The 13,147-nt window shown below is 31.7% G+C and overlaps 1 protein-coding gene across 1 annotated transcript; it reads right to left on the reverse strand.

Moving 5' to 3' along the window:
- Window positions 1–8,037: 8,037 nt before the first annotated feature.
- Window positions 8,038–10,837, reverse strand: LOC132734419 (uncharacterized). The gene is made up of 4 exons (XM_060721158.1): window positions 10,691–10,837; window positions 9,373–9,566; window positions 9,019–9,120; window positions 8,038–8,559 (listed from the first exon to the last, which is right to left on the reverse strand). The coding sequence occupies exons 1-4, from the start codon at window positions 10,695–10,697 to the stop codon at window positions 8,230–8,232; spliced, it is 633 nt and encodes a 210-aa protein (XP_060577141.1). The 5' UTR covers window positions 10,698–10,837; the 3' UTR covers window positions 8,038–8,229.
- Between the last annotated feature and the right edge of the window lie 2,310 nt (window positions 10,838–13,147).

Here is a 13,147-nt window from a genome sequence, read left to right on the forward strand (position 1 = left end):
ACTGTGAAAAGAAGAAACACGTCTTATTGACGATTTTCTCAACTTTCTGTCTCGCATTGAGAGGGAAGTTATAATGAATTCACGCAAGACAACGTTTCTTTTTTTGTTTCATTTCATCTGTTTGCGGATGGCTTTCAGTTGTGGAAATAAGAGTGATTTAGTGCGACAATAACATGTTAATTTGGAGCAAATCAACATATTTTTACATCATTTCCGAAATTATAGTCTTGATTCTTTTTTTCCACATGTTTGAACCTTTATTATTTCATTTGAGCGTATTATATGATTACGCAATTACTTTTAATGAAAAATGTTGCTCGTGTGAATATACTGTTCAGTTTGTGATATTGAATACTAGGACCTGAATAACAATAATATTTTAAAATTGAAGGAATCAAATTAATCGAAGAGTTCCGACTTATTTCTGGTAAAATGTTTTTGACTATTATTTAGTCAAATTGAGAAAATCCACGCATAAAAGATATGCGCCTCATATATAGGGTTGTTTTTGTAAAAGTATATAAAGAAAATCAGAATGACTTTCATTGTATTTTCGTGCATCGGGGAAATCAACTAATCGAAAATCGACACATAGAAGCATATATGTAATATTCTAAAGTAACAAAAAATCTAGTAAAATTGTGGAGCTTACACAATGTTACATGACAACAAGACTGGGATAATAAACCAGTTCCTTGTCCTATTTTTTAACATATCGAAAAAATCTAAAATATCAGGGCTGGCTGAGTTTATGTATGTCATCTATGTAATAGAAAGAGCACCGAAACACGAGGCTATCTGATTTGTACGAGGGGGCGTAGCCCCCGAGTATTAATCAGATTGCCGAGTGTTTTGGTGTTCTTTCTCTTTTGTATCATAGTCAAACATAAAAACACGTTCCCTGTTGTCACAAGATGAAACCCCGGCAAAAATGAACCAATGAACGAACATCTGAATATGATATTTCTGTCGCTTTCCCTTTCTCTGCCGTCACAATATGTAAACCCCAGCAAAAATGAGCCAATCAATGGGCATGGTCTGGAGTGCGGGTAACTAATACCCGCACTCCAGTTAACGCACTGTGCATGTATATGTATACGATTTAACCGTGACACATTATCAACAGAAAGGTCTCCAAACTATGATACAATTTCCAGTTGTACCATAGTTTGGTGATCTTTTTGTTGAAAATGTGCCAGAGTTTAATCGTCACACAATAATTAATCTGTCGTCACAATAAGCAAATCCCGGGAAAAATGAACAAGTCAATGGCCATGCTCCGCAGTGCGGGTAATGCACTAAAGTTGACGCACTATGCAAGTGTATTTATACGATTAAACTCTGGCACATTTTCAACAGAAAGGTCTCCAAACTATGATACAATTTCCAGTTGTATCATAGTTTGGTGATCTTTTTGTTGAAAATGTGCCAGAGTTTAATCGTATAAATACACTTGCATAGTGCGTCAACTTTAGTGCATTACCCGCACTGCGGAGCATGGCCATTGACTTGTTCATTTTTCCCGGGATTTGCTTATTGTGACAACAGAGATGATATCGATAGAAATGTTAGGCAAGTGCTCGTTCATTGGTTACTTTTTTCTGGGGTTTCATATTGTGACAACAGGGAGCGTGTTTTTATTTTTGCACATGATACAAAAGCGAAAGAAAATCAAAGAATATTTTAATTCTATCAAGTTCAAACAAATTTATAATGATACCTAGATCTAATTGTTTTTCGTTTCGCTTTTTTATCATCTAGGGAATAGTTCCTAAGAAACATTACAACTATATCCTTGAGTTCTTTGAAAATTTCGTGTGATGCATAGGTAAATGATCTGTGTTTGAGTAGGTCAATGTTTAAATAACTGTTATTTTCCATACGGGGTTAATATTCTTATAAACAATTGTTGAAGTATTGTTGTCGTGTTTGTTATACTTAGAAATACTAATGTTCCTGAGGTTAAATGAGTATTTAATTCAAAGAACATTTAAAATTTCGTTTTCCCTTTTGAAAAGTTTTTCCCCTCTATTTGATTAATATTGCTTATTTTCATGCTTCCCAACCAAGTAACTGGTATAAAAGTGAAGACCGGAGGCAATTTAAGTACAAAATATTCGTTCTTTACAATCCTATGTAAGTGATATGTCATCACTTATTTGAAGTCGTTAAGTGTTGCTTTTAATCAAGTAAAATTATTACATGTTTTCTCTGACTTTAATTAAGTGTTAAGTTAAGTGCTACTTTTAATCAAGTAAAATTATTACATGTTTTCTCTGACTTTAATTTATCCTTTTCCTTCTTTCTTTCCGTGTAACCACCAATGAACATTAAATATCTTTTTCTTTAACCAATGAAAAGAAAGAAACGCTTTCTTCAACGTTTATTTGAGCAGATAAAAAATTAGATTTGAATCAGATCGTGCTAGAGTAAAACATTAAGCCCATTCATACACGAGTATGGAAGTTTCACAAGTCGTTAAATTGTGTCACACTGAATGACATTCTATATGTCTTGGTGTACGTGAACTCCAAAATAACAAAAAAACATCAATGCTCGCTACTGGTTACTTCGTTGGTATTGATTATTTTGGCTGGTACCTGTTACTAACCTTTGGTATAGGTTTCTTAGGTTGGTACAGGTTTCTTAGGCTGGTACAGGTTTCTTACGTTGGAACAGGTTACAAAGTTTGGTACATGCTACTTAAGTTGGTACAGGTTTCTTGTGTAGGCACAGGTTATTTAGTTTGGTAGAGGTTACCAGCGTTGGAATAAGTTACATAGCTTGGTACCAGTAAGGTTACTTAGGTTGGTATAGTCTACTTAACTTGGTACAGGTTACTTAACTTGGTAAGGTTACTAACGTTTGTACAATTTACTTAGGTTGTTACAGGTTTTTACGTTGGTACAGGTAGCTTAACTTGGTATAAATTTCATACGATTGTATAGGTTACTAAGCTTGATACAGGTTTCTTAGCTTGGTACAGGCTACTTAGGTTGGTACAGGTTTCTTGTGTTGGTACAGGTTATTTAGTTTGGTATAGGTTATCATCGTTGGTACAAGTTACTTATGTTGGTTCAAATTACTTAGGTTGGTACATATAACTTAGGTTGGTACAAGTTTCTTAGGTTGGACCAAGCTAATTAGGTTGGTACAGGCTACTTAGGTTGGTACAAGCTACTTAGGTTAGGGCCAGGGTTAGGTACAGGTTACTTAGAAGGAACAATTTAAAATCTTTAAGCAGCAGCATCACCTTGAATTGAAAAATAAAATATACGTATACATGTATATTATAAATTAAGGTTTTATATCAAGTACCGGTAAATGTACTATTACCTAATTAATTAGATATATTTATAATTTTTGCACGTGTAATATACAGTTGAACAACATAGTTCTATAAGATGCTATATCACAAAAAATTGTTTAACTGAAACGTTATAGTGATTTATTTTGTCAAAAATTCAGCATTAACTTATGTTCGAAAATATGCTAGAATTAGTGAACTATCATTTGCTATCACAAAAGTGCACCGCGAATATTGTTAAAGAGTGTAGATTTATTACACGCAACTTCCGGACCTCAACTCAATTTATAGAAATGAAATGAAATAAAATGTTATCGTTAAGCAAGTTACTGACAGTGGCTCTCGAGTGTATATGTAATGTTCTAATCAATAATATATACTACATAATGTAATGTACTAACTAATGTAATGTACTAATAAGTGTAATGTACTAATCAATGTTATGTACTAATTAATGCAATGTACTAATTAATGTAATGTACTAATAAATGTAATGTTCTAATTAATGTAATGTACTTATTAATGTAATGGACTAATTAATGTAATGTACTCATTAATGTAATGTACTAATATATGTAATGTACTTATTAATGTAATGTGCTAATTAATGTAATGTACTAATTAATGTAATGTGCTATTTTATGTAATGTACTAATCTATGTAATGTACTTATTAATGTTATATACTAATTAATGCAATATACTTATTAATGTAGTGTACTAATCTATGTAATGTACTAATTAATGTAATGTACTTATCTATGTAATATACTGATTAACGTAATGTACTAATTAATGTAATGAACTAATCAATGTCATGTACTAATTAATGCAATGTACTAATTAATGTAATGTACTAATTAATGTAACGTTCTAATTAACGCAATGTACTTATTAATTTATTGTGCTAATTAATGTTATGAACTTATTCAGGTAATGTACCAATTAATGTACTGCACTCATGTAATGTTCTTATCAATGTTATATACTAATTAATACGGCCTTGCTAACTTCTCTCATCGTGACTATAAAAGAGTTATCTTAATCTTTCTCAGTCATGAATCATCAAGTATCTTATGAGCCATTTTTTTTCATGTTTAATAGATGATTCTTAATAACTTTACTTTACTTAAAATTCGTGTATCTATTATCACGTGGCCAGTAGTTAAAAAATACACTGAAAGAATACAATGACAACGAAAATAAATACTTTACCACAAAGATCGTCCAACACGGAAAATCTTAAATGTTGCACTTAAATGACATTCCATGAAAAGGGGTGTAAATAAATCCCCTAGTAAAAAATGTTGATGTGTCAATGGGCATAACACAATGAAAAAATAAATATAATTTGTGAGAAATTCTGGCTATGAAGCCTGCGTGTCTCTAACATCTGAGTAATCAGTAAAAATGAAATATTACCAAGATAAAAACTTAACAATGTTTTATGGTTTTTATTTGTTTGGGTCGTCAGACCAAACAAATAATGGTAGCGAAATTTCAGACCCTGATGTTCTTATTTGCAAATGCCGAAAGTAGTCTAAACTCCTCGAAGCGGTTACTTCCCTTCATATGTACATTAACGCCGAAAAGGGGAGATCACTGCGTAAGATTGTCAAATGACAGGAGCATTCATTTTCGTAACGAAAAAATAGTTCCCGATTGGTCGAAGAAAAAAATATTGTGTTATTCTTATAGATATACATGCTTATATTCAGCTCCATGATTATTTACTTCAGTGTTAAACAACATGTTTACCGAGAACAAATTATATCGAAATTAATAAGGGTTACAAACTCTAATTTAGAATAATATGGTATTCTTCAGGCTGTTATCGAGTGCTTTGGAAGCGAGACGACCAGAGTTCAAACCCCACTTCAGGCAACTCATGTATTTTTTTTTGTTTTGTTTGTTTGTTTAAGCCAAATTTAACAATTGAATTGAATATCAGTGTTGCAATTAGTCTTATAGCCAATTTACTATAGTTTTAACACTGGAAACAGCATTGGTGACACTATACAAACAAAATAGTTTATAATCAAACAACCTTCACCCTTCTGACATTCTGAGACCCAAACAAATTCAGCGCCTTCTGTGCTTTGATTGTTATTGTCGGTAAATAGCTTACGTTTTTTGTTTATGAATTGTAAAGCGACTTAAAGTGAAGCTTCTTGTATGTCGCACAAAACTGCTTATAAATACATATGTTAAAAGCCTAGAATGGCCAAATTTATAAAATTACTGCAATCTAAAAGCCACAAAGTACTTACAAACTGATGTTATAATTTAAAGAAGGCAAACATCAGACAAAATGATAACTCTAGAAATCTTCAATCGTATTATGAAGCTGTTTTGATTTTATATACCTTGATATTCTTTCTGTACATTACATAAATATTTTCTTAAACAAATTCGATTAAAAGCGAAGTTATAGTTTGTTCATACTATTATGAGATAAAGGTTGTGCAAGTTAATCCAGTATTATAGTTTACTTTTTATAGGATATAGGAGAATAAAAAAATGTTTTTTTCGTGTTTTGTTTGTGTTGCTTTTGGGGGAGGGGGTCAAATCTGCAATAGTGCAGATTTTTTAAGTGTGGTTGTAACTTTCAGAATATATTTTTAAAGTTTGTCAGATTTCCAATTTGAGCTCATTTGCATTTTCTTCCATTGCTAATAAATCGGTCATTTTTAAGCCATTCGCGACTGTCCTGACTTTTACTTAGGTCTGTAAATGCGATTCTGTGTAAAACTTAATGTTCTCAGACAGCCTTGTGTTTATGAATTCAAGAGGAACTGACATCCTGTTAGTTGAAAAATATCTAAAAAACAAAAAAATATAAGAAAAATTTAAAACAATTAATGCCTTTTCCAGGATTCGAACCAGGGTATGTACACTAAAGGAGCGAACACTCTATCACTGCGCTATTTCGCTGAACAGATAAATAGTTAGTAATTGTTTAGGTGGTAAATAATTCAGGTGATAGATTGCATGTTTTTATACAAAAATTATCGACACCCTTATTTGTCAACAAGTTTGCTTCTTTGAAAAAAAAACATGCGAGAGGTCATTTTGCTGCTGTGGTTCGAAAATATTTGGGGATATTTTTTTTATAAATTACAATTATTTAACAAAATAGAATATTTTTAATATATTGAATATAGTATCATAATGAAAGGTTGTTTTACACGTCATTTTTTAAAACGTTTTGAAAGATTATATGCCGGAGAAATGGACTTTTTTTCTTGGCGCATAAAGGGATACATGTTCTACAAAGGGATCTTTATCATAGTTTCGGGAACATCAAAACACTCGGCAATCTGATTAATACTTGGGGGCTATGCCCCTCATACAAACCAGATACACTCATGTTTCGATGCTCTTTCTATTACTAAATTTAAAATAAATGATATATTAATATATATGCTAAAAGAAGTATCAAAATAAAAGTTTCTTGTAAAATTCAATAAGCAAATTTTCGGTTGATGTTTTGGTAAGTATATGGAAACATCTCTTCTACATTTTCCAAAACGGGCATAAAGTATTTTAATCAAACAATTTTAAGTCCAGGATTTACATAGAAAATGTTGATATCATTTGTTTGGAATAAACAGTATATAAAGCTACATGCCTCCAACCACAATATTTGATGAAAATCAAACTTGATTAAAATGTGTGCCATTTGCGCCAAAAAATCTCCGTTGCGTTATTAAGTCATACCAGGAGCAGCCAAAATTTCGGTACACGGTTCACTCGGTCATATAATGAATAATGATGATACTGTAGCTATAATGTTCACTTTTATTATTTATAGGAAAATGAAATAGTAAAATAGAAAACAATATAGTAATCGATTTATACAGTTAAAAATATTAAACCGGTATGAAACATTCACGTAGCGCTAAGAAACGTAAATGATATTTTCCGATGTGTCTATGTACCGATTTGTTCACTTCGATGTAAATTTTCCGTTTAAGTTAATTCGTTTTTTGAAACAGAGCATGTGCAAAACAATTTTTGTAAACTGCTCCTAATGATTTTTTTCTTAAATGAGATTCATTCACTAAAATCAGATACGCAAAAATGGATGCCGCCAGCAATCAGTCTGAACACTATGGAGAGGTCTGATGACCTCTCAAATAATGATGTAAACAGATAATGAAAGGAATTGCGAATTCGAGCTGTACATTTAAAATTACGTCAACCAGAAACTAGTAAATTTGACGTGATTTAAAGTGCTTCATGTAAGTACATGATACGTGATTTGATATTTAAAATAGATAATCAATGATCCAAAAAGCGCGTACAAACTCATCTTTTTAAATAATCATTAGACGTCTTTTTCATTGGTAATTGAAACAACAGGGTGTTTACTACAAAATTTTATTACCCGTGCATTACTTAATGCTATACAATGGCTCTATTCTTCCTTTGATTATGTTAATTGGCAAGGTGGTTAGTGTCAAACAGATGGACACGTGACCGGTGTTTTCAGCCAGCATACAATATCATTCAACCAGAATGTGTTGGCACCGTGACATTCTTAATATCGTAATCTAATAACTTTTACATATACTTATCTTTTAAATGTTCTGAATTAATTATATGAAGTGCTGGATGCATTTACGTATAGATTTATAAAATGTGTTACAATAAACTGGATAAAAATTGTGTTGTTTTGTTATCAATCTGGGATTACATATAATTATTTTACAATGAGATAAAATAGAAATGATAATGATGAAAAGAGCAAATACCTATAATATTATGTATAAGTATATGAGGTAAAAATATGAACAAATTTGGAAAGCATAAAACCTACATCCAATGAAAAATACTATATTTAAAATATTGCACGTAGCTAAATGTTAAGGTTATTGTAAAAGTTAGACTTGAAATACACATTGAGGTACCAATGTTTAACTAAATTAAATCAATGCAGGATAATGATTCGGCCAATAACGAATGTGCATTCCGTAACAGCATGTAGATGGTATTTCTTATATCTTCACATCTCAATTCAGTATTTCTAAAGTTTACCACGCTTGTTTCACAGTGTTGTTGATCCATAGCCTGGCCTAAACTTTCTTGTACAATCCACCATTTGCTTAAAAGTCGGTGTTTTACTTTATGATGTAATTGTTCAAACGGTAAGCAGCATTCGTTTACAGCTTTGGATGCAAACAAACACCAGATTTTGTTATAAAGATGGAGAAATTCCGTCATTTTCAAGTACATGTTAGTGAACGAATTCTGAAAGTATAGAGTAATCTTGAAATATGAGAACAAATATCATCAAAGAAAAGCTGCATTCAACGAACGAAGCGCCCTCAACCCATCCCCCAAACCCCTTCAGCGTCCTCACCCCATCCCCCAAACCCCTTCAGCGTCCTCACCCCCATCCCCGAAAACCCTTTAGCGTCCTCACCCTCATCTGCCCCTTCAAGAACCCCGACACAGAATCAAGCAGGGTTTTAAATAAAAACAGGTATGTAAAAAAAAAGACCGAGCGTCACCATAGAAATCTATAAAGACATCAATGAGGGTAGTTTATAAAAAAAAGCTTACACAGGGACAAGGGTGTATTAGTAATGGGACTAGAGAGCTGGGGAGAGTTGCGATCCAATTCAAGTGTCTACCAGAGTAGATAATTTTATGTAAAATCATTAGTTTAAGCATTTATAAAATTATAAACCACAATGAACAACTTACCACACTGTGAAAAGTGTCTGCATCATATAAACCAAGAATATTTGTCAAACTTTCTTGTTGAAGTCGTTGCACGTAGTTATCACATCGTATAATTTTTGTTTCCTGTTTAAAGAAATAAGTATTTAAATGAATAGCTGAATAAACGCATCGTTAAAGGAAATAATGTAATCAAAATATAATGATATAGATCTAAATCATTTAAGTGCAATACTTCCATTTATTAGAACTGTATTGTTATTGTATACTTAGCATAACAACAACTATGTAAACTTCTACTTTGTATGTTTGTTTAACGTTTACTAAAATGGGTCATTAGCAAAGTATATGAAGATCGAAGTTTACAAATATACTCACAAATTCTGCAGTTTTGTTTTCTAGTTCGTCAATTAAATGACGTGTTATTCGTCTCAAATTTCGTTGAAATGATATGGTGAATTCTGTAACTCCCAATGTATTGCCCGGATGTACTGGGTCGTTACACTGACTATACCGGAAGTGACCTGAGCAGGTCCAGTGTTGTGAAGAGGTCCTTGTTTGAGTTGATGTTACTTAAATAAATATAAAACATCGTCTGTTAATTATTTTGTTCTTTATATTGATGTATTAACAATAAAATACTGTATAAATCCTTACTGTCAACGTAACAATCCAAAGTTCATTTGAAATAAACTAACAAATGGTGACTTTGCGACTTTTGGAGGCGGCGTAAATATATATTGGAATGACGTAAGTAAAATAGACATATTAAACTTATTACATAGTGCGTTGTTTGTGACAAGCGGTATTTGGATTTGAAATCGTGAACTAGTCTAGATTTTTCGAAATATCCAATTTTAAAAGTATGACTACAAATGACGTGACAGTGTAAATGATCAATCAAACATTTAGTTTTTCTCCGAAATAGTTTTCCCGTACGTGAACTGTGAAAATTTAGAAAATTTATTTGAAACTCGAAGTAAATCTGAATTACATCCTGAGTGACGCTGCGTTATTGTTAAAGGTAGATACTTTAAAACATGCGGTAGTTTTGTGGTAGGTTGAATATTTAGTTTAAACTAAACAAAGTGTAATTCTAAGCGTTTCTTGGTCTCTTACGTGCGTGCTTTATGAGCTCCATTCCTTACAATAAATCCACAGGAATCAAAAACAATATCCTGATTAATGCACTCGTATTATAACACTACTTCATAAAATAAAACTCATGACAAAATATCACATATATAATGTGTTCAATATCTGCTGAGAAAACATACACTTTCAAAACTAAATTAATTAAAAACATACAAGACTCATATTATTATGTTAAAATTACAAAGACAGTTACTAAATACAAATCGTGTCAAACTGTACAAAATAAGATAAAAACATTTTAAAGAAACATCATAAAAAGGTCGCTGAAATAATTCTTCTTTTATACTGTTTTGTTATGTTATATAAAGTGGAAGAACTTTAATGTTACTGTAGTGTGGCAATATAAACGTGACAAGGTAAAATAATAATATAATCTTACTGCAATGTGGCAATACGAGTATAAACGCCGCAAGGTAAAATACATAACAACTCATAATTGTCTTTTAAAGCGTTTCCACTGTTAAACATTTATGTTGTAATATAAAAAATAAAAATAAATGTGTTATATATAGGGAGAAGTTAATAAACTTTTATAACTCACTGGACATTTCAAATTGTAATTCCAAAATATACTTTCCAAGTCTTTTAATGATTTCTTTACTTAACAGCTAATAAGAAAGGAGTTGTGATTAAATGAAAGAATTTCGCTTATCTTGCCCACGACTTTTTTAATTATGGTTAGATTAGGGAAATGGACTTTCGACAGATGGCTTAATGGCATGTGACCCGCGGTTATACCGAGTTTGTTATACGATATCCTACTCATTGTTTCAAAATCACCCAACTTGCGTGTTGATTGTTAGATTTTAGAACATGAAACCATGAAACCTTAGTGAGTTTATTATTATCGTAACAGAACAAAGACTGTTTTAACTGCTGACTTTAGTACAATTAACGTAAGTCGTATACAAGCAAACAACTAGACACGCACGTACACAGCCAGTTTTAGAGTAATGATATAGTAGTTCCTTTTTTCTATATTTACCCCCTCCCCCCAACTTCCGCTTGTCAATTGTTCCAGGCATTTTGGGGGCCACTATACCACATAATTTAACAAAGAATGCAAATACAAATAAAACAGCCGATTTATGTGAATTATTTTCATTATTTAATATAATGAGAGATTTCTATCGTATTTTAAGCATATGGTATATTGGACATAGTCCAAAAAATGGCAGCCAGTTGAAGTTAAATTGCTTTATAAAAAGCATATATATATATAAAATGATAAAAAGTGTCGGAACAAGAATAATTATACTAAAATTTAACTGACATTAATCATAATAATCACCAGATGATATAATAATCACATGATGATTATAGTAACTAGTAGGCAATAGATTAAACTGAGAAAATAATTTTAATATCAGTTTTTTAGTATATATGTATATAATACAAAACATGCGGCAAATACATAAATACATTTGTAATAATAAATGATCATAAACAGTTACGTGATCATGTGAGGGCAACATATACATCTGCATGTGACTTTTTGTGCCACAAAAACCGTTTTATTTATGAGCTGTGTCAAAGCGTATAGAATAATCGTATTTCACAGAGGCTTTGGTTTGTTTATGTATTAAAGATAATCCACAGGCGGCAAAAAAGGAAAGAAAGTAAAAATGGCAAATATGTGTCTTTCAATGAAAGCTTTGAAGCGTATGAGAATGGGTTTGGTGACTTGGAGAGTGATTTCTGGCTAGGTATGGAAATTTGAAAAGTAACATTTATTTAGTGCCAACTATAATTTATTGAATATCCAGCGATCGTTTCAGAATCTCAGTAAACGATGCTTTTTAGTCCCCTACCGGTGTAACCGGAGGGGACCTTAGGTTTACCATACGTCCGTCAGTCCGTCTGTCCGTCCATCCGTCTGTCTGTCTGTCTGTCAGTCCGTCCGTCCGTCCGTCCACAAAACTGGATCCCGCAAAAAGAACTGAAAATATTATTATGAAACTTTACATATGGAGGATAGATGGCAGTATGGAGATTATGCACGTCTTTTTTCTCTTCATATGTTGAAAATTCTGGTTGCTATGGCAACAAATAGTCTGAAAATATTGCAAATTTAACACATAAACTGGATCCAGTGATAACTCAAAAAGTACTGAAAATATTTTTATGAAAATTGAAATATGGGTAGATGGCAGTCTGGAAATTATGCACATCTTTTTTTTTTCTTCCTATGTTGAAAATTCTGGTTGCTATGGCAACAAATAGACTTAATTTCAAGATTTCTGATTTAAATTTTTCAGCTTTTTCACTATAAGTTCTTTATTTCTTAAAACCTATGTTGAAAATTCTGGTTGCTATGGCAACAAATAGACTTAATTTCAAGATTTCTGATTTAAATTTTTCAGCTTTTTCACTATAAGTTCTTTATTTCTTAAGGTGTTTACTTCAAACTTTAAATAAAAGTTTCTGGTTATCAACCACATCATATGTGACAAGGTTTACAACTCTAGCACAAAAATTATCAGTATTACCTCCCTTGAACTTAGATTTTTTTATGAAAAAATGTCTTTTTTAAATAACTTCTTTATTTCCTTATGTATCTACTTCAAACTTCATATATATGTTTCGTACTATCACTTAACATTTTTGAGAAGGTTAAATACTCTAGCAAGACTATTTCAAGAATTATGTCCTCCTTGAACTTCGTTTTTTTTTCTCGAGAAATTTGTATTTTTCACTCCAACGTCTTCGTTCCATATAGGATTTACTTTAAAATCCCACATCGTAATAATATGACAAGGTTGTATAAACATAATTTCCTTACTAGGCAGGGAAACTTAACACATTACTGTGATATAGACAAACTTAGAACTCAAAAGATTTAAGTTCATTCATGTCATTCATTCACTGGTTAAATTGAATGGCGAATGGCCCATCAGAATGTTGCTGGGGTTCTAACCGGTAGGGGACTTATGGATTGCTTGCAATACGATGATAATTGCTTGTTTTAAATAAATGTTGAAACTAGAAGGAATTGTTG

The sequence above is a fragment of the Ruditapes philippinarum genome, unplaced genomic scaffold (genome assembly GCF_026571515.1).
Source record: "Ruditapes philippinarum isolate M1 unplaced genomic scaffold, ASM2657151v2 ctg2531_1_1_1_1, whole genome shotgun sequence".
Lineage (NCBI taxonomy): Eukaryota > Metazoa > Mollusca > Bivalvia > Venerida > Veneridae > Ruditapes > Ruditapes philippinarum.

Excerpts from the sequence above, each read along its gene's own strand:
- LOC132734419 (XM_060721158.1), bottom strand. Across the intron at positions 9,121-9,372 it reads AAAACAAAACTGCAGAATTT|GAAACAAAAATTATACGATG; the intron begins GTGAGTATATTT and ends TTCTTTAAACAG. Across the intron at positions 8,560-9,018 it reads CAGACACTTTTCACAGTGTG|AATTCGTTCACTAACATGTA; the intron begins GTAAGTTGTTCA and ends CTATACTTTCAG.